This window comes from Armigeres subalbatus, chromosome 1, assembly GCF_024139115.2.
Source record: "Armigeres subalbatus isolate Guangzhou_Male chromosome 1, GZ_Asu_2, whole genome shotgun sequence".
Classification (NCBI taxonomy): domain Eukaryota; kingdom Metazoa; phylum Arthropoda; class Insecta; order Diptera; family Culicidae; genus Armigeres; species Armigeres subalbatus.
The window spans coordinates 228,414,886-228,437,810 of record NC_085139.1 but is presented as its reverse complement, the minus strand read 5'-3'; the positions used below and the strand labels follow the sequence as shown (position 1 = coordinate 228,437,810).

General features: G+C 40.7%; 2 protein-coding genes across 2 annotated transcripts; both read right to left on the bottom strand.

The window, feature by feature from the left end:
* Nucleotides 1-118: 118 nt before the first annotated feature.
* Nucleotides 119-5,378, bottom strand: LOC134207062 (uncharacterized). The gene is made up of 2 exons (XM_062682787.1): nucleotides 5,290-5,378; nucleotides 119-1,732 (listed from the first exon to the last, which is right to left on the bottom strand). Exon 2 carries the CDS (start codon nucleotides 1,730-1,732, stop codon nucleotides 119-121), a length of 1,614 nt encoding a protein of 537 aa, XP_062538771.1. The 5' UTR covers nucleotides 5,290-5,378.
* Nucleotides 5,379-19,770: 14,392 nt separating this feature from the next.
* Nucleotides 19,771-22,762, bottom strand: LOC134205846 (sesquipedalian-1). The gene is made up of 3 exons (XM_062681473.1): nucleotides 22,255-22,762; nucleotides 21,167-21,466; nucleotides 19,771-20,345 (listed from the first exon to the last, which is right to left on the bottom strand). Exons 1-3 carry the CDS (start codon nucleotides 22,457-22,459, stop codon nucleotides 19,993-19,995), a joined length of 858 nt encoding a protein of 285 aa, XP_062537457.1. The 5' UTR covers nucleotides 22,460-22,762; the 3' UTR covers nucleotides 19,771-19,992.
* Between the last annotated feature and the right edge of the window lie 163 nt (nucleotides 22,763-22,925).

Below are 22,925 nucleotides of genomic sequence, written 5' to 3'. Positions count from 1 at the left end.
TGAAATCGTCTGCATCGCTTTTCGTGTACTGGTACCGGAATTGAAAGACCGACTACATACTTGTCGTGCAGAGGCGTGCTTAGCTTGCGAAGCAGTAACCTCACACGGACGGCGTCGTCTATGTTTTGTCCATCCTGTGTAATGCCATCCTCATATCTTGCATACCAAGCATCGAAGAAAATTCCTCCATCCGGATCATATTGAAAATCTTGGATTTCGCTTGCCAAAGACTCGATAATCTTCTCACTGCCGGCTGCTGGATTGCCTTGGTTTCGCAGGTTTTCAATCTGTTGCTGCTGCCTCGTGATGAGGTTTGTAAGCTGAAGGATATAGCGTTTTTAAGATCTGCCTCCAGCGGAATAGGTACCTTTCGTAGTGGTTGGAAAACTGGCTTCACTTCTGGGTCCATCTGAATATTGATCTGTATGCCAGAAATTTTGGCGAAAGGCTTCCAGGTCTCTTCGACATTTTGAATGTCTAGTCCAACCTTCAGAACTCCCAACTCCTTAGAGGTTTTATCTCCCAATAGACATTGTTGTCCACCTTGTACGACAAAAAAATCAGCCTTTGTTGTCTTCTGACCAATCTTGATGTCAGCAACGAAGCTTCCCAACACGTTCAATGGTTGTTGACTTCCATATGCTCGCAATGTCCTACCACCACAGCCCTTCATAGACGAATACACTACAATCCTTGCTTCCTTCAACTTTTCCCAAGCGCTCGTGGAAATCAGATTACAGTCTGCGCCAGAGTCAACCAGTATCTTCCACTTTACACCCCCTATACAACAATCGATTATATTAGATTTGTTTTCCGAATAAAACGCATAGTACCGTTTTTCTTTCACTTCGTTGCTTGTGTCCCGGTCAGTTGCTTCTGTCTCTGCTTGTACTACACGAACCTTTTTGTCCTGTCTATCAGAAGTGAACTTAAACGACAAGCGCTTTTTATTCCGGCAAACCGTTTTAAAATGTCCCTTCTGTCTGCAATTGCGACATATTTGATTCTTTGCTGGGCACTGTGGTGACTTTGCCCAGTGTCCGTTGTATCCACAATTGAAGCAAACGGTTTTATCCAGGTACGATGGACGTTTTGCCAAGGGCTCTTTTTCCATCACTTGAAAAACCTTCTCATCCACCTTTTGGTCAGTACTAAATCCTTTCACTTGCTCTTCCACTCCTTCAAGCATTGCTCCAAGGGCTTCAATCTGTTCCAAAGATTGATCTTCCTTCAGGATACGTTTTCTCAGTTCCATCGAAGAACAGCCCTCGACGATCACATCAATCAGTGTTATTTCCATCAAGACTTTCGCCACCTCTGGAGGGTGCTTATCAAAACCGCAATCCACCACTTGCTGCCTCAATCTCAATACGAAATGAGCAAACCTTTCGTCTTTTTGCTGCTTCATCTCTCTTAGCCGATGTCGTTCCAATGTATCCTGACGCACCGGTTGGAAAAACTCGTCCAGTTTTTCAATCGCTGTATCATACCACCTTTTCTCCCAAGCTACTAGCGGAACTTTATCTGTGTCCGGAAGATTGATGAACACGCGTTGCAGTTGGGTGCCTCCCAGGTATAACATCTTCGCCCTTTTCATTTTCTGCTCTTGGATTCCGTGGGCCTCGAAATAAAACTCGAGAGACGTTTTCCACGACCTCCATTCTCTCGCTAGCTTTGTACGTTCAATCTGTTCGCAACAGAACGGTGCGATTGGTCTTATATCTGTTTCCATCTACGAAAAGTAGAGAAATAATATTTCGTTTAATCAAGAATCAAACACTTTTAGGATCATTGAATCATTGAAAATATTTTATAAGTAATTCCAATTGTCATAACAACGCAGAACTATAAACTGCCTGCTTTCGATCTGTGTATTGCCTCTTCCTACTACGAAGGATTCGTTTGTGCATATTCTAATTTAAATACTTGCTCCAATCTCCCGATTGGGAATAACAACACGTTACCGATTCCAACCCACAGTGTTGCTTTTTGTCGATTTCGTGTGCTGTTTTAATAGCATCGTTTCTGTTGATTTTTTCGCTGTAGTTTGTTTGGAGGAAACGTTAGATATCATAAAGGGCTTTTTTGAGAAAATCTGTGAAATGATTAATCCACCTAAAAGTGAGATAAAAATTTTACTTTTTCACCTAAACCGTATATGCGCCTAGTGTCTTCGAGAAAGTTGTAGCGGATGGTATTTTAGGCCACTTTGCCAAAAATCATGTATCTGTGACTTATACTTTACTAGATATGTGACATTTACCGTGGAAGGCCCTAAAATCAGTTTTTGAGCATAACTTTTTTATATGTTTCAGGCACTTTTATACCCTTCTACAAAGTTGTTTGGCTAATAAAAATACACGTTTTTGTAAAACATTGCGAAGCTCTATCTCTTAAAATTGATAAGTTATTTGAGAAAATATGTTTTTCTAGGGGTATTTGAGAATCGTATAACTTGGTCCGGCGCAAAATGGCGCAGACAACTTTTAGTTCTCTGAAGCTGCTGTATGTTGACTCTTGCCTAGCGATTGAAGCTTGTGTTTACACGAAATTACAAACGAGTTATATAGATTTTAAATTTTCTTGTTTTTGGCCTTACTCGTACACTAAGATTATGTATAGGCTATAGGATCGCACTAAAAACCAATATTTGATGGTGGCCCATAAGCCCATAGTTTTATATAGAAATTCGATAAACTGAGCTGATGTCTGTATGTGTGTATGAGTGTATGTGTGTATGTGTAGACATTTAAAAGACACCTTTTTTGCCTTTCTCGTACACTAAGTGCAAAACTAAAAGACTTTTTTATTAAGACTAGATATACACTGTGATGTACATTTCAACGTTTTTGACAGCTTGATACACGCTCAAAAACATTTAATCATATTTGTGTATTCAATTGCGAACAATCATTTTACAAAATATTGAGAAGCGATTCCTCCTTATACAGAATTAATTAAAAAAGCAGATATTTATAGAGGAAGTTTGAAATCTATATAACACACGTGTAATTTCGTGTAAACATAAGTTTCAATCACTAGAGAAAAGTAGAAGAACAGTAGTTTCTGAATCCTAAAAAGTTTTGTGGGCCATTTTGCGCCGGAACAGGCTATTTGATTTCTGAACACCCCTAGAAAAAACACCTTTTTCATTATAACTTTTAAGCTTTAAGAGATAGCGCTTCGCAATGTTCCACAAAAACGTGTAGTTTTGTTTGACAAATAACTTTGTAGAAGGTTGGAAAAGTCTTGGAAAAATAGAAAAAAAAAGTTATGATAAAAAATGTGATTTTAGGGATCTTCCATTGAAAAAGTCACATATTTTTTAAAGTATAATAGTTAGACATGGGGTGTCTTTGGCAATATGGCTCAAAATACTATCCGCTACAGCTTTCCCGAAGACACTATGTGTATATCTAGTCTTAATAAAAAAGTCTTTTAGTTTTGCACTTAGTGTACGAGAAAGGCAAAAAAGGTGTCTTTTAAATGTCTACACATACACACATACACTCATACACACATACAGACATCAGCTCAGTTTATCGAATTTCTATATAAAACTATGGGCTTATGGGCCACCATCAAATATTGGTTTTAGTGCGATCCTATAGCCTATACATAATCTTAGTGTACGAGTAAGGCCAAAAACAAGAAAATTTAAAATCTATATAACTCGTTTGTAATTTCGTGTAAACACAAGCTTCAATCGCTAGGCAAGAGTCAACATACAGCAGCTTCAGAGAACTAAAAAGTTGTCTGCGCCATTTTGCGCCGGACCAAGTTATACGATTCTCAAATACCCATAGAAAAAAATATTTTCTCAAATACCTTATCAATTTTAAGAGATAGCGCTTAGCAATGTTCTACAAAAACGTGTATTTTTATTAGCCAAACAACTTTGTAGAAGGGTGTAAAAGTGCCTGAAACATATAAAAAAAAGTTATGCTCAAAAACTGATTTTAGGGCCTTCCACGGTAAATGTCACATATCTAGTAAAGTATAAGTCACAGATACATGATTTTTGGCAAAGTGGCCTAAAATACCATCCGCTACAACTTTCTCGAAGACACTAGGCGCATATACGGTTTAGGTGAAAAAGTAAAATTTTTATCTCACTTTTAGGTGGATTAATCATTTCACAGATTTTCTCAAAAAAGCCCTTTATGATATCTAACGTTTCCTCCAAACAAACTACAGCGAAAAATCAACAGAGAAAGGCAAAAAGGTGTCTTTTAAATGTCTACACACACACATACACTCATACACACATACAGACATCAGCTCAGTTTATCGAATTTCTATATAAAACTATGGGCTTATGGGCCACCATCAAATATTGGTTTTTAGTGCGATCCTATAGCCTATACATAATCTTAGTGTACAAGTAAGCCCAAAAACAAGAAAATTTAAAATCTATATAACTCGTTTGTAATTTCGTGTAAACACAAGCTTCAATCGCTAGGCAAGAGTCAACATACAGCAGCTTCAGAGAACTAAAAAGTTGTCTGCGCCATTTTGCGCCGGACCAAGTTATACGATTCTCAAATACCCCTAAAAAACATATTTTCTCAAATAACTTATCAATTTTAAGAGATAGAGCTTCGCAATGTTCTACAAAAACGTGTATTTTTATTAGCCAAACAACTTTGTAGAAGGGTGTAAAAGTGCCTGAAACATATAAAAAAAAGTTATGCTCAAAAAACTGATTTTAGGGCCTTCCACGGTAAATGTCACATATCTAGTAAAGTATAAGTCACAGATACATGATTTTTGGCAAAGTGGCCTAAAATACCATCCGCTACAACTTTTTCGAAGACACTAGGCGCATATACGGTTTAGGTGAAAAAGTAAAATTTTATCTCACTTTTAGGTGGATTAATCATTTCACAGATTTTCTCAAAAAAGCCCTTTATGATATCTAACGTTTCCTCCAAACAAACTACAGCGAAAAATCAACAGAAACGATGCTATTAAAAAGCGCACGAAATCGACAAAAGCAACACTGTCCAACCTCTTTATCACAAATTACATCTGTAATCCAACCTCCCGGCTGCGGATAATTATTTCCAATAGATACCAACCTCCCGGTTGCGGCTTCCAACTTATCATCTATCCAATTATGCATTTCAATCTTTCGGTTACATAAATGTTCCAACCTCCCGGTTGCGGAAATCGTTTTTTTTTCATGTCGACCTAACCTCAACTTTTTTTTTTCGGAAGCGCTTTTCCTTTTTTGTTTTTTTTTTTTGCAATGGATTGATAATAACCTATCCATTTGAAATTTCTTACCTGTCCTCGCTTCTAGGCTTCTAGAAATCTAGTCGATCGGCCTTTTTTTAACCCTTCGTCGCCAGTTGTAGCGTCCCGGAAAAACTTCCTCTCGCGTTCGCGTCTCAAAACTCAAGTCTCCTCCATTCAGGTCATCTTTCAAGTAATGTTTATTTTCATAGCAGGTATAACAATTATTTGCACACTACCTCTACAAATTAGAAGAAAAAAAATCCACGACAAAAATGAGCAAATTTATCTTAAATATACATAAAAATCCATACAACTACTTCCGGATATAAGAACAAAAAGCACCTCTAAATTTGGTCAATCGATTTATTATAGATGTAATCCTTCAAAGATATTCACAAAATCTAAATTAAAATCAATGAATTTGAATGTAAATTGTCCTCACTGCTATCAAACATTATGGTTCCGGAAATCTCGGTGGCCCTAATATGTAACATCTAAAATTTAAAATAATCCAATTCACAAAATGCTGGTATCAAAATCCATGATTTTCAAATAACTTGTTAAATTGACAGAGTTTATGATCAACCCTATTTTTCTGTCTCAGTTTCAATCTCTCGTTTAAAAGGCACGGAAAACTTTTCCAATGATGTCGATGTCATCCGCAAAACCGAGGAGCATGTGAGACTTGTTGATGATAGCTCCGTTTCTTTGCACACCAGATCTTCTAATTGCACCTTCCAGAGCTATGTTGAATAGCAAATTAGAGAGCGCGGTTTGGGATCATTTGGCCGAATGCCGTTTGGCCGAATGCCATTTGGCCGAACGCCAGTTGGCCGAATAGTTGAAATTCTCTGAATAAAGAATAAACAAAGAAGAAGGAAAGAAGAAAGAATCAAGGAAGAAAAAATAAAAACAAAAAACAATGAAGAAGGAAGAAGGAAGAAAGTGGAAGTAAGGAGAAGGAAGAAGAAAGAGAGAAGAAGAAAGAAAGAAGAAGAAGAAAGAAGAAAGAATGAAGAAGGAAGAAAGAAGAAGGAAGAAGATAGAAGAAGAAGGAAGAAGGACGAAAGAAGGAGGAAGAAGGAAGAAGGAAGTAGAAAAAAGGAAACAAGAAGAAGGAAGAAAATAGAATGAAGAAGGATGAAGGAAGAAGAAGGAAGAAGGGGGAAGGAAGAAGGAATAAGAAAGAAGAATAAAAAAGAAAGAAGAAAGATAGGGGAATGAGAAAGGAAGAAGGAAAAAGAGACAAGGAAGAAGGAAAAAGAAAGAAGGAAGAAGGAAGAAGGAGACGGAAGAAGAAGGAAAAATAAAAAAGGAAGGAGGAAGAAGGATAAGGAAGGAGAAGAAAAGAAGATGAAGAAGAAGAAAGAAGTTCTCTGTTCTCAGTTCTCCGTTCACTTTTCTTTTCACACTTTTCACATCTCCCTTCTCATTTCTTACTTCTCATTACTCACGTTTCATTTCTCACTCCTCGCTACTCGTAATTTGAGGTTAATTTTTTTAACTATTCGGCCAAACGGCATTCGGCCAAATGGCTTTCGGCCAAACGGCATTCGGCCAGATGGCATTCGGCTAAATTGCCTGACACCGTGAGCGCAACGCCCTAGTTCTATCTATAGATAGTGGAATATATAGATGAGCGAAGATAAATCCTCTGTCTCCAAACGAACTGTCACATGTGTCTCCAAACGAGCATGACGTCACGATTTCAATGGAAACGTTAAGGGCTGTGATGTCATATGGGCGTGTGCACGGGCAAAAAAATCAACTCAGCCATGCTTTCGCTCATCTATAGATTCTACTATCTATAGTTCTATCTATCTAACGTCGCGAACACGAATGAATCGGATGTCTCTACATAGATCTCTTGATAACACGTGCCCATAAAACTGCTGAGATAGGTCGATACTTCGTTATAACGTTATACCACACCAACATTACCTTTCCATCACAGTGAAGATGGATGTGGCCAAGGAGTAGTAATCATCATGCTTTCGTGATTTTTGTCCTAGATTGGGATCAAGGATCACACTCATCTTGATTTCCGATAGCAATCTGTAAAGACATGTCAAAAGAAAGACATGCACATGAGTATCACTAGTGTCCAACATAACTATGCTGTCCTTGTGATACTTGAAAACCGAAAGGATTCCTCAGATAGGTATAGGGTTTTATCAAATTACTGTTGTACGTATGAGATTTGTTACGCATCAACAAAGAAGTTTCTCAATTTTTCTAACATTAAGAACTGAAATTCAATTTATTTTCCTATTATTATGAATATGATTGGTTATCTAATTATCAGAGTTTCACAATAATTTACAACTCAACAAGACTATCACTATTTAATAATAATAAGAGCAAAATGCCTAACCTAAATCTTAGCTGTACTATTTTGTTCGAGTTACAAGTATTGTGGCATTGGTAGTTATCCCTAGACTCCTAAAACGATTTTGGCACTGCAGACTAAGTTAATAATTAAATGAGTTATTCTACATGGGCTTAGATTTTGTAGTGTTGTTTTGTTTAAAAGCGTATGCATTAAGAATTGTAAAATCATTAACAAGCCGATTATTGAATTTTCCGCACTAAAAGTGCGACTCGAGCGGTTTTCTTTTACGCTGACGTTTCGCTGCTGCTGGAACGGAAAAAGTCGATGGAAGAGAGAGAGAACGTAGACCTGATGATTCTCGGAAAAAAAAATTAAGCCTGGTAGCTTTATAGGCGTTGTGTTGCTTGTGGTTAAAAAGCGACAATACTATTGAACAGTAAACGTTCATCTAATGCGGCAGACGAGTTAACACATTGCACATGGGACGTAAAAAAAACATGAACGATTAATATGTAAGGACACGTGACTAGTGATAGGGGGAATGAGGATGCAAGCAGCCGTCTACAGCCACGCGAAAACACCAGTGCCCGGATTCAATATATGATATGCAATGGAGAATGACACGCACAGGACTATTTGGCTTGTTAAGACTATTTTATAAGGATGTGATAATTTTGAAACTATTCTCAACTTTTATGCGATTCGAATGAATTACATACAACCTTCTCCAAAAAATTAATGGGATGCATTAAATGAAGACAATGATGTTATGTCGTTCGAAGCATTGTACATATATAATAATTTAAAAAAAACAGTTAATATTGATTTGATTTTGAGTAGTTAGAAACATACACAGGAATGATTGTTATTCATATTATACATAGTTTGTCATATAGTTGCCTGAAAATATTGACAAAGTCTTATCTCATTCTGATCCCAATTATTTACTCCTTTTCTGTATTCTGATCTGATCCTATCGCTTGGTTGAAAAATTCATTTATTTGAACCGACTCGTTTCTGTATACAACGTTATGGCTTTTAAAAGCCTATCCAAACTTACGTGATGTGTTATTAATGATATTTTAGTCTTTAACTCATAGTACCTACACATCGACATCGACATGAAATTCGATCAGCCAGGGCAAATATTTGCCTCGGTCATGGTGCACTGATAGCTTTAGAGTCTTTGAAAGAAAATAGTTGCGTAGAGGGTTCATGAAGAAGGCGTTCACACCGCAAAAATCTGACGACTGCCGGAGACCGGACACGTAGCCAGAACATCCGGTAATAATCCGTTAAAATAGTTCCTGAATGGATCGATCAAGTATGGAATATAATTTGCAGTCCCCATATATAATGCATGATCGGCGACGTGCAGCTACAGAACAGATTGGAAAATTAGATAGGGGAAAGTGGTTCCGACGAAGCTTTCGATAGATAACATATTCTGAACATTTTGACATATGCCATGCATGCGCTATATAACCACGTTCTTTTTGTGCCGACTACCGATCCAAACTGACATATATTTCGTTTAACGAAGAAAACATGATTTTTGACACCCCATTTTCCACGGAAAATTTCAAGACAAATCTAAGTTAATTGACTAACTTCAGGTTTTAAGCCAAGATGTGCGCAAAAATAACAATTTTTGAAAACTTAATTAAATATGTGTAATGTACTTAAATGTAATTTATTCTGATGATATTTTCAACCGTTACGCCAGCAACGTGCCGACAACCGACCACTCTTTTCTAAACGGCATAAAACTAAAACCTATAACAAAATTATAAGTCAACCGCTATCGGTATGAATTACAATATGTTACCTTATGAATGATGATTTTCATTTAATGGAAGACGGAATCATGGAAGTAGAGGAAGTTGATGCAGCGTATATATGGATCTGAAAGCCGCAGCATTTGATACTGTCGAGTGTAGACAACCGATTTTTGTACCCTTGGGGGTTCCTTCGCTGGCCCCAAGGGATACCTTGGACAAAAAAGCGTTATGGTGGATGTATTACAATTGAGGGGGTTAGAAGCAGAGGGGTATAAGTGACATTTTGATCAATATTGAGTTGACTACAGCAAAACATACTTTGGTTCTAGAGCTTTACGGCGATATACTGATATAGTTTGTACGTTTATGAAAAATGTGAAAATTCACAGAAAAATTGTAATATTTTTTGAGCGAGTGAACAAATCTCGGGTACTTATTCAAAAGGATTTATGTGATTTTGTAAACAAAGATTCATACGTAGATTTGTCCAATCCGATGGCACTCCCACGCAAACCAACACCACGAATAGGTAACCGAAGCCTCCCCCTACCTGTCTGTAGTGATGGTTTGCGTGGGAGTGCTATCAGATTGAAAAAATCAACGTTTTAATCTTTGTTTACAAAATCACATACGTCCTGTTGAATAAGTACCCGAGAAATCTTTAAAATCTCCAATGTGATCTACCTGAACGAGGCAAAATGTTGAATAATATTCATCTGAACTAAAATCTAGAATCTAGAGGTTCGGAAGACTTTATTTAGTGAGAAATATTATAACAGTAGAAATCTCTTTGGTGGAACGTGAAACACAACCAATACAAAGTAAGAAAGGGGCGAGCCTGGAATTGAACCCATGGCCACGACCTTCTATTCTGGGCCGTTTGCTATTCTCGATCTTCATAAATGATGTTGTCCTGCTACCTAGAACACGGCTCATTCGATACCATTTAATTCGATACTTTTTAATTCGTGCCTCGGTAATTCAACACTTGTCGAATTAAAAAGTGCTGGAACACGTGCTCAGCTGTGCTGTGCTGTTGCTCGAGAAATCTGATGGGCTTAAGTACCGAAAAATGTAACATTTTCATATTATCGAAAAAAAAATATACGAGAAAAGTAAAACGCATTAATCATCTTTGATTACGTCCTATACGGACAATCGCTCACTCGAGTTCAGCACACCAGGCACCTTGGCGTTATCCTTCACTACGATGATATTGTCGCCCGAGCTAATCGTCAATTGGGTTTTATCTTCAAGATTACTGACGAGTTCCACGTCTGAAATGTCTTATCAAAACAGGCTCTCTTGAAGGCAAAAATTATATATTTTTAAGAATCAAATGAACACCATTATGCTGGAAGATTAACTCAAAATGATTGAATAAGCAAAGAAACATATTTATTGAATACGAACTATACCGTTCAATATTTGCTGACCCATCTTGCCCTATTCACAGGAATTTTAGAATGTCTAATTTTCGATCAAATTTATTTATTTAAAAAAAAAGTCAATGTAACATCATCTAGATTGCATAAATATGATACTTTCAACATATTACCAAAAATGTTCAAATTCCACATTGTTCGACGAGATTAGACGTTTTATAGAAAGTGTGTTTCGCATTCTTATGCGATAGCTTATACATAGCTGAAACATATTTTACCTTGCCATTCTCTATCAATATGAATTTTTATCCTCAAATCGAGTGACAATTTGTTTATTTGTTTACAACATCAACAGGCTCTGTGTGGCCCCAATGATGGTCTTAAAATATGAAGTACATTTAGAAATCACAATCAATTCAAAAAAGTCACAGTAGTAAAATTGCTATCTAGGTGTGTTAAAAAAAGTCAAAAACCTCCGACGTAACATATTACGCGATAAATGGAAGTCAAACAATGTTGCAACTCTGTTGAATACGCGTTGCAAGCCACCGATTGCCCCATGTAGTCCGTAATTCGTCCTTTGCAGTGGTGGTCTAAGCATTCCGCTATTGCGGAGTGTCCTTGGTCGAACATTCAAATCTATCTGCTCCAGAATACCTTCGCAGTCGATTCGTCCCTGTAGTATATCGGCGATCGTCATCGCCCGGGTGGTATCTCTCCTAGCACGAAGAAGTTCCAGATCGATCAACTGGCATCGGCTCTCATAGCTCGGAAGACAAAACGTTGGACCGATTCGATACGTTCGGCGCCATTGTTGTACGCTGGGCTCCAAACTGCAGAGCAGTACTCTAGGGTAGAACGCACAAGAGAACAGTAGATGGCTTTCAAGCAATAAATGTCGGAAAAATTCTTGGCAATCCTAAATATTAGTCCCAATGTCCTAGAAGCTTTATCGACAGCGTACGAGATGTGCTGCTTAAATGTTAGCTCTGAGTCCAGGACTACACCAAGGTCCTTGATGTGATTCAAGCAGTCAGTAGTTGAACTAATTTGGAGAAAAAAATTCAAATCGTCAGCGTACGACAGTCGAGGGCTTTCGATGACTAGATGGACGTCATTGAAATAGAGCAGAAATATTAGTGGCCCAAGATGGCTTCCTTACGGTATTCCAGATGTTGCTTGAAAACTATTCAATTCGCAGTCATCTAAAGTCGCCATCAGTTGTCGGCCAGTCAAGTATGAGCGGAACCAGCACAATAAATCACTACCGATGCCGTACCTGTTCAGTTTGGCAACAGCGATAGCATGGTTCAACTTGCCAAATGCGGCAGACAGATCGGTGTGGATAACATCGGTTTGAATCCTTCTGAACATGCTGTTGGTGATGTACGCAGTAAGGCATAGCATATTGCTAGTTGTAGATCGACCGGCGGTAAACCCGTGCTGGTCGGGGCTGAGATGTTGCTTGCAGTGCGAATGTAATGGTTCCATGACAACGAGTTCGAACAGCTTAGAAACGGCGCTTGATGACGTGATTCATAGGTAGCTGTCTACGTTGCGTTTGCTACCTTTCTTGTGCACCGGGAACATGTGAGCGATTTTCCAGCAAGATGGGAATATTCCACTAGACAGTGGCAAATGAAAAATACGATGAAGAGGGTCAAGCAAACAAGAAATTTGTTTTTTGAGGTCTGGTCTTGGATGATAGGACGACTTGAGTTTTGTTGCGGCCCTAGATATAGCGTCAACGTCGACATCTAACACGCCTAATGTTTGGATGCTTAATGGAACGTTGCTAGCGGCGAGTCTAACTTGGTCAGCACTAAAACGCTCACAGAGCTCCGATGGGGTAGACGCTGTTTCACCGTTGTACTGCATTGAAGATGGCAGACCAGATTCTTTGCGCTGTTTGCTGATGTAACTCCAAAACAGATTTCAGCCGCTGCTTGAACTTACGCTCAATACTGTGCTGGTAACGCAAAAAGTTCTGAGGACTGACACGCTGGTATTCATGGTTGAGCCTCACGTACTGATCTCGCAATGGTAGTGTCCCAAGTAAATTGCCTCAGAGCAGCTCTCTTAACTGTCTTCAGTTTTCGTAATCCGCTTGTCTGCCAGGGAGGTCGCGAAATGTTATTCAGAACTCTCTTGAACTGACATGCGAGAAGGCTAGAGCAGCTTCATCCACATCATGCGTATTGAGAACGTTTCCCCAATCGATACTCGATAATACATCTGTAATACTTAAGTGGTCGGCTTTCTTAAAATCGTATGACACGGGCGCAGTACGTTCGATGAAGTCGTGTACATGACTGTATTCGATGCTGATAAGTAGTGGAGGGTGATGAGCAGCATTTTTGACCAGTGCGCAAGGTGCTGGCAAGATGAGCGGTGCATTGTCCTGTCTGCTTACAAAGCATAGGTCTAAAGTGCGACCGTTTTCATTCACAATGCCGTTAATTTGGCTAAGAGTGGCTGAGCTGTAGTTATCCAAAAGGCTGACAGCGCCAGCATGCAGGATCGAATGTTCTGGATCAGGGTAAAGGAAACCGCTGTGGGACTGCTTCCAAGAGACACCAGTCAGGTTGAAATCGCCCAGGACAAGCACTTCGTCAGTCGGAGTGGCCGTTTCTAGGACGGCGAAGACTGACTGGCAGTGAGTATCGATGAGTTGTATGTCACGGACCAGATCAGGAGGGATATACAACTTCGGTCACCCATCTCGATTGATACCCAGACTCAAACGCAGGGCCGGGACGGCTGCTGGTCGCTGGCAGGAGTGGCTCGACTGCGATGAGTGGGATAGGGGCTTGCTCACGGCCGACAATAAAATAGCACTAAATTATTCTTCTTACAAATGCATAATATCTGCATTAAAATGTATACAATGATCAAAAACGGCCCTGATCCATCTTACCCCGTGATCCATCTTGTCCCATCCTACCCTACTAGAATCAACGCTCATTCTTGCATCTAGAACCACATACTTGCAATTGTGCACTACACGAGCCAACTCGTTCAACCAGGCAGCGCTTCAACGAATTTTCCGACCTGTTTGACTTCAACGTACCAGTCGTCGGATACTCGACTCTTTCCGTATCGTTGGCCGTAACCAACTAATTTAGGTTTTATTCATTTAAACATTTTATTATCAGATTTTAATACATAAAAAATAAACTATTGGAGACTGTTAAGAAGAAGATAGTCAGAAGCAGGAAGGAAATGAGATGCCAGAAAACCAAGGAACGGATATTCAAGACGAGTACGTATATCGGGGCCCTCCTTAGTCGTGTGGTAAGATGCACGGCTACGAAGCAAGACCATGCTGAGGGTGGCTGGGTTCGATTCCCGGTGCCGGTCTAGGCAATTTCCGGATTGGAAATAATCTCGACTTCCCTGGGCATAAAAGTATCATCGTGTTAGCCTCATGATATATGAATGCAGAAATGGTAACTTGGCTTAGAAACCTCGCAGTTAATAACTGTGGAAGTGCTTAATGAACACTAAGCTGCGAGGCGGCTGGGACATTGCCGAGGCTTGTGACATTGGACATTGGGGGATGTGATGCCAATGAAGAAGAAGAACATATATCGAAAAGACGTTTTGGATTCCAACCTGTTTTTTTTTTTTTGTAAAATTTGTTTATTTGTGCATAAAATAAAAATTAATTTACAAAATTATTACTTAAGCGTGTTGAATTTCAAATTCTAGAGATCCTATATCTATAGCATTATTACATTGTGCAATATAGAAGACATATTGAATAAACATTTTCAAAATTTTTAACTTTTTCCATTTCATTATCCCTAATAGTTTGGGTCGCAGGAGCTCTCCTATCGAAAGTCTTCGCCATCCATTGAGCAATGATGAAATTTTGCCTTGCAGCAAACTCCAAGCTGCTTGGACTCGTACACATTCGCTGAGTTTGTGTTCAAGTGTCTCAAGTGCACCGTTGCAGTGCAGGCAGTTTTCTCCGTCGGCCCTGTTTATTCGGAACATCAGTCTCCGATGATCCAGTTTCGCGTTCACCAGAAGGTAGATGGTGCTACGCTGGGTTGAAGACAGACCTCGCATTGCAATATTTGTCCAAATTTGTTGCCAATTCTCCGTTGGATGCTCACGCGATATTTTCGGTTCTTCTGTTTGCTCTACGTAAAATTTGTGAATATTATCGGCGGATGGATGTTCTTGGATCAGTGGAGGGAGTAAAGGATAGTTGGAAAGGATCAGCTTTAAACATGGACAGTCTGCGGGTGGGTTGGGATTGACTTGGGAGAGGAGGGATTTGTAAAAAGGAAGGGAATCGATATCATTCATATGCCTGTTTAAGAGTAGAGCTTTGCATTTAAAAGCAGGCAAATGTAGTTGCATACCTCCAGATTTTAAATTCCGCGCGAGCTGATGCATTGGCACCCTTGCTGGAATTCCACGCCAGAGGAAAAAACCCATCGTCGCCGTCAGCTTTGCGATGTGTACAGCATTCGGTGAGAGAATCGAAGCGAGATACCAGATCTTCGAAGAGATGAAAGTGTTGAGCAATATTACCTTTTGATGCAAGGTGAGCGTGCGCTGTGAGTGTAGATGCACTAGCCGAGCGAATTTCCCCACTAGCTCATTCCAATTTAGCTTATTCATCAAGCGAACGGAGTTTGCAAAGGTCACTCCCAAGATGCGAACAGTGTTTTCACTCCGCAGCCATGGTACAGTGAGTGGCATATCATCAGTGTACCCAACTGATATCGACGAGGATTTCGTCAAACTTAGCTTGGCGCCAGACACGCGTTCGAAGAGATGGAATGTTTCCCTCATACAGTCGAGCCTCGTTCTGCATGTGGAAATCACCGACACATCATCGGCATACGCAACCACGAGATCTGGCCCACCCAGCATCTCGAGTCGTTTCATCAGAGGGTGCAGGTATAACACGAACAGATGCATGGAGAGTGGGTCCCCTTGTCGAACCGATCTCTCGATTGGGAACGGTTCTGATAGATGTCCATTAACAATGAGCCGTGACGATGAGAGCTCTCCTATTTTGGTGAGCAAGCGTACGAAATTTGGATCGAAGCCGAGTGAGCACATGTTCCGAGCAATGAACGAGCGATCCACGAGATCAAAAGCGTGCCGAAGATCGAAAGAAGCCAGCAGTCCCCGTTGTTTTGATTTTTGATATGCTATGCGGTCCTTGATAGCAAGAGTAGCTTGAAATATATTGCGACCAAAATTAGAGCATTTTTGGCTATCGCTGATCACATGGTGTGTTCGCATAACGTTTTCGAGACGCTGCTTCAGAACCCGGGAAAAAAATTTATAGTCGCAGTTTAAGAGAGATATCGGGCGATATGCATGGGCCGTTTGATCATTTCCTTTTTTCTTCACCAGAACGATCACGCCGTTGACGAATTCGGGCTGGAAATCTCCGGCAAGCGCTTCATTCATGACCAATGTTAGTTCTCTCCATATAATTTCAAACGTTCTGAGGTAGAACTCACGTGGTATAGAGTCTCCTCCGGGAGATTTGTTCGGGCTGCTCGTTTTGATTGCTTCGAAGATGTCAGCTGGTGTTATTTCCTCCATGCATTGGTTGTTCGTCGGATCGTTCTCGGGGATCACCCTTTCGCACAAAAATGTGTTGCACGGTAGAATTCAAGCAGATGCCTTTCGATGGTTTCGGATCTATCGATAATGTTGTTGTTGTCATCCCGTAGCTGTGTTATGGTCGTTCTTTTTTTCCGCCTTTCGCCTAGATGAAACGCAGAGATCGGCTCCCCGGATACAAAGGTCTCATTGATGCGCATGAATGACTGGGAGAAATTGCGTTGCAGACTTAACATTTGTGCCTTTATCCGATTTATCACTGACAGCAGTGCTGGATTATGGTGATAGTTGTCGTATGCTTGCCGTAACTGAACATATAGTTGTTGATGTGCTCGATGAAAGGCGTCGAAAGCTTCCTTCGATTTCCACTTGGAACTCTTCTATATTTTCTGCGGTCAGAATGTGGGGACGGAGAGACCAGTAACCACGACCAGGTTCCCGTCCAAGATGTGGAAGACAAATTCTAGCGGTCAGTGCCTTATGATCCGTGAAGGAACAAACGTGTGTGTACGCTGACTGCAGATGGGATCTTAGGCTCGGGCTGACGTACATTCGATCGAGGCGAGACGACGAATTATGCGTAATGTACGTATAACCAGCTATGTTCGGGCATACTTTTTCCCAAACGTCAAGAAGTTGAAGCTGCTGTATAGTAGCGAGGAGAGCGGGGCTGGGATTGGAGCCCGTGGCATCGCATTGCCGCAAAACACAGTTGAAATCTCCTGCTAGCAATATGTGTTCGGTTGGATGACGAAGGTAATACGCCAACGTATTGTTGTAGAAGCGCTCTCTTTCCGCACGCAGGGCTGTGCCGGACGGTGCATAGACGTTACAAAGTGTTGTACTTTGTACCTTCAGGGCGATTAGTCTCCCATCTAGGCTCTTCTCGACGTTTGAAAATTGTATATGCTCTTTGAGCGCTATTGCTGTTCCCCTTCTAGTGTGATCTACATTGCACACAATGTTATAGCCTGGTAGAGCGAGCTGTTCATTTTCTACTTCTTGTAAAAAAGCAATATCGATCTCCAGCATTCGAAGAAAGGTTCGGAGGGCATTTAGTTTGGTCGTGTTTGCTATGGTATTGATGTTTATTGTGGCGATGTTATAGCTGTTGAAAGCCATTACAAAACCGAATCTCTAGGCAAGATGGACCACTTCTGGTCTAAGCCTGAAAAAAGCAGCAGACAAAAAAAAACCGAATCTCCCTCCTCGTTTGCCTCGTCCACATGGTTGTGTCGAAGCTTCTTACCCGGCTGGATGCATAGAAACTCGGCTTGATGACAGAACGGTCTGTTGGAGCGCCGGCGGGGGCATGAGATTGCTGCTTTGCTCGACAAGACTTTCTTTTGTCGGCTTTTGGACGTTCGTGGTTGTAGTTGTAGAGCTCGAAGCGGGCGGCTTCGCGGCGGCAGGCAAATCGTTCGCGTTTGCTCTCTTTGTAGACAGCGGCTGGGATTGTACGTTCGTTTCTCTTGGCTTTGCTGTAAACAGCTTCGCGAACGACGGCTTGGGCTTTGATGGACCGGGCTTTGGTGCAGTAGGAATCGATGTCGTCTCTTTTGTCACATTGGCGTAGGATTTCTGTACAAGTAGTTTCTTATTCTGTACACATGTGATGCCATTGTGTACGAATTCGCTACAGTATTTACAGGTGTGTAGCTGCGCGAAGTAAACTACATTCGTCGTCTGTCCGTCTATTGTTATGTAGCTTTTGATGTTGCGCTTCACCAACATTCTTACAATCCGAGTACCCGTCGGTAGCCCAGCGAAGAGATATTTGCTATCCCATACCTGGTCGCAGATTGAGAGCACCTCTCCGTACGCTGAGAAACTCGGATATCTGGTCGTTTGTGATATCCTCCGACAGATCGGTCAGCTTCACCTCCACAGCCCCATCTTCGAGTGTGATACGTAGTTTGTAGACTTTGCCATCAACCTCCGTCTCGTGCTTGTTGTCGTGCTCAGCAACGATGTTTTGGGCTAGCTCCAGGTTGATGACCTTCACAAATGCGCAACCGAGTGCTCTACTTGGCTGCAGTCGGACAACTTGCTCGCGTTGTAGGCCTAATGTGGACCCAACAAAATCGTGAAGCTCTTCGAAAGACGGCTTCTTCGGCACGTTCGCATAATCAATGCGAAACGTGTTTTCGCGTCTAATGCTCATCGCAACACTATTCGCGACGAGAGAAGAACGCGAAACGATAGATGACGGAAAACTAAAGCGATAGAAAATATAATCGTGCGGCTTCCAGCAAAACGCGACTGTACTACTGGAAGATGAGCGCAAACTATGTTCGCAGTTAGTCAATGACTTCAAGGTAGTTATGAAGCAAAAGACACCTTCTGGACGATCCACAACTCGAGCACGACGATTCACTGGAAAATTCTAGAACAAACTATAGTAATGTCAGGTCCAACACACGTGGATTCTTTTTCGCAAAATTCATATCAATTTGTCCATTTCGAAACATGTGCTGTGCATATGCACAGCCAAGATATTTAACAAAAAAATGGTTTTCATACGGTCGAGTTGCCGAATAATATGCAATTTATTGTAAAAAAAATGTGCCGGTCTTCCACCGTCATTAGTCGTATGAGTACACGCGACCGCATGCGTAGGGCAATCAAACTCATCAAATGCTTTAGTCAAGCAAGCCTTTGGCACAGCACTCTATACAAATCCGCCCAGCCCGTTGTTGGGGGCATAGAGTGTGATCCTCTCGTTTAATAAACAATGTCACTTGCTTGAATGTGGATATACAACAGTAAAGCACATGTGAAGATTGGACAAATCAAGCATCCGAAAGATATTCAATTTGCAAAAAAGAGCTAACCGTTTTAAATAGAGCGGTCTTGAAAACGTGATTGCATTCAGTTTTGGATTCCGGGAGTCTTGCCCTTAAAAGTTTACTGTCATACATAAAAAATCAATGAACATTTAATAATTACTTCCTATTATATGTTCCATATCATTTTTTTTGTTATCATTACTCATATTCTAAAATTTTACCGGTGTCGTATCGGAACTTCGATAGCAAATAGCTAAAATATACTTTAATAAGGATATTAAACGATTTGATTCAAAAATTGAAAAAAAGCTTTCATATTCTACTCCATATGTTCCAAACTGCTGATATGCATAGTTTTTCAATCTTATTAAAATGTATATAAAAAAAGGCCAAGTTGTGATTACGAAATTATTGGTGCAAACTTGATTTTTTTTGGGCGTAGGACCACTGCGTCCATTAAGTTGAACTTTTGTGATTATAGATTTGTGTCTATGATTGCAATGGATCAGAATGAGATTTAAAATTGAGGGTGGCATTTTTCCCCATATTAATCCAGCCTCCCATAAATAGGACAGCACTTGTGAGCGCTCAGCAAACTGTGTACATAAAGTATGAACGTTTACAGATTAAAGTAGATGCAAAAATAAGTTCAAAACTTTGCCGTTCTATTCGAAACCCAATAATTGACTGCAGTTTCTATGCACTAGTCTAAGTCATGTAAAATAGTTTTCCTAACTGTTCACAGATTGATCACATAATCGCATAAATTAAATAAACAAAAATAAAACATCGCTACAAATAGACTAAGCGAAATAACACAAAATCAAACGACAAACCAAGCACTTTCACACGCTCTGACCGCGCTCCTAGAACATGATGAGTGGTTGCTCGCTCTTCTCCATCGCCATTTTCCGTGCCTTCAGGTCCGCCAGGATCGGTACACCGAGCTGTCGATGCATTTGCTCGAAGGTATATTCCTCTACGGTTCCGGTCCCATCTCCGACGATGGGTAGCAAGTCCACCGCGTTTAGCACGCCTCCACTGCCGTTGGTGCCATTGTTAGGTTGGGTTTGATTCCAGCTGTTGCTGGTGGCACTAGTGCTAGTGGCGATCGATTCCGTCGATGGAGGTTGCTGAACCGGTGGTGGTGGCGCCTTTCTCGTTACTTGTGGAGAGAAGTGCGATGTTGCCATCGGTAGCGCTGCACTTGGGTCGCAAACTGTCGTTTCGGATGTTTTCGAGTTGTTTGGAGGAGGTTGGATTTTATTTTACGTATCTTTTTAACTATACACTCCGTTCAGTTTCTACGAGCTTCAAATTGAACACAGATATGAATATCTATTACTATTCTAGAAAATCGTACCCAGAATTCAATTTCTCAAGAAGGTATACTTTATAGTGAACAACTATCAGACTGTTTTTTGTAGGTAGTAGGGAATCAATTTTCCAATTTCTCATTCCTCCCCAAATATGTATTGTTTACTCTGTCTTTATCAACTTTATTAACGACATCACGTTTCTCGTATTCTGCTGTTCCGCGAAACATAGCCTTCTGGGAACGGATATTCTAGAAAAGGATTTCCTTAGTACATAATCTCTAGGAAAATGCTCAATTTGATTATAATAAAATGAACATGATTTGTTTAATCACAGATAAACTTTCAGAAATAGAAACGGAGTGTATGTTCAGTGTTTTACACATCTTCGAGTACGCAAGGTAGACCAAGCGTTAGAAATGCTTAAAACAGTCAAAATGATGATTGAGTGTGAGTCAGAAGAAAGCATTGCTTGAAGATCTTGTCTTGTACAGCGTTTATTATCAGAAAATTATACACATTTGTCAAGAATATCTAAATCAAAAACTAACTTGCTAGCTTCCGATGCAGAAAACAAGATCATCTAATTTAGCGTCGATTAGAAACATAAGCAAACACAAACGTAGAGGCATGCTTGAGTCAACCGCTTAGGAACTAATTCGCAGAGGTATTTTCCAACGGTTTGGAAAATCCGAAGCCATCCGCCACGAAGCGGGTCACTCACCTGCATTGGATGCATACTCGACGGGGGGCGGACGATTGAATGGGTTCTGTCTCCGCGGGGGCGCTTTGGGTGCCGGCAGGGGCGTCACCTCCGGTGTTTTCTCTTTGCATCCTTCTATTTCGTCCAGCTGCCGCTGCAGTTCGGCCACCATCAGCTTCATGTAGTCATAGCCGGCGCAGGTCAACGCTTTCATCCACTGTTCCATGTTGCTTTGCGATTCTGTGCTGAGATAGTAGGTCCTGTTGTTCGCACCGTGGAACATAATCTGGAAACAGTACTGTTCACCTTCTTCCGCCAATTCTGAAATAATTGAAATTCCAGGGTTCAGATGAGTCCATTGATGATTTGAGAAGTATATACGCGACATAGTGAAACGAGACTAGCAGAGACATTTGGAGACATATCGGGGCGAATCCACATTCGCTTCAGTTGGCATTACACCATCTGATAGAGGAACCCTCCGTCGTTCGTACCACAAAAATCAGAGGTGGGCCGGACACATTGTCAGAATTGTGAAAAATAGCTGGGTGAATGGTTCTCGATAACTATCCGATTGATACAAGAAGACGGGATGCGCAGCGAGCAAGATGTATCGATTAGGTGGACAACTAAATGATATGAGGATTTGCGACATGAAAACTGAGTAAAATTGATGTTTCCTATACGCAATAAATAGACAAATCCAGCTTTACTGTCGCCGCAAGCATAACTTTTTCATATTGATATTAAATCCATACCAATTTGCAACAGTTATGTTTGCGGTGCCAGTTTAGTCTGTCAATGAGTAAAATAAAGTCGCCAAAATTGTCCTGCCAGAGCGAGAGTCGAATCAATGGAGTTTTTGCAAAAGAATTTTGGTATAATTGACCAGGCTGTGCCGAGAATGGGATCCCTGCCTGGATCTGTAACTATCTGCGTTTTGCGGTTTTCTGCAAATTCGTATTAATACCGCAAAATGTTATACAATCGTTTATTATTACTCTTTTTCTTCTACCCTTCCGTTTTGATTAATAGCATCTTCTGATCACACAAGTTCAGAGATTCCAGCTGTAGACTTAAGTCGCAATCCCAATAATGATCTTACTTACCAACTGTACACCCTTCCAGGATGATCATCCCCAGTGGTTCGCGGTCGCCCTTGCGCTCGAAATAGAACAGCAGATTGCCCTTCAGCACGAACCACCGCCGCTGCCAACTTTTGTTGATTTCGCCCCGTTTGTTGAGCCATCCCTCGAGATCCACCGGGGGCGTCGTCGCAAACATGCACAGGTTCTTCTCGTTGATCTTCATCATCGGCGTGAGTTTTAATGAATGAATCACTCTTATTTCCGAGGATTTTTAGTATTGTTTTACAATGCGGATTCTGAGGGATATAAACAAACTCCACCCAAAACCAGGAGTTCTCTCACCACCATTGATGACGTATCATTTTGATTCAATTTTTATATGTTTATGATTGTATAACGAACAACATATGCTAATGATAGCGCCTTTGTATTGTCAGCACATTTATTTTTAACCACAGATCATTGCTTTTTTTATTTAAAATTTTGATTAAGGTTCCTATACACTTATCTCAGATTTTATATAAATCGATTGGATTCTGTCTGGTGACGATGTTGAAAAAATGCGAATCAGGTGGGAGGGAAAGCGGCGGAAAAGCGCTTTTAGTGATGTCACTCGGCTTACTGTCATCATCATGTCTCGCGAGGTGGAAAGCATCAATGATTATTATAATGATCATAACAGTACAGTTATA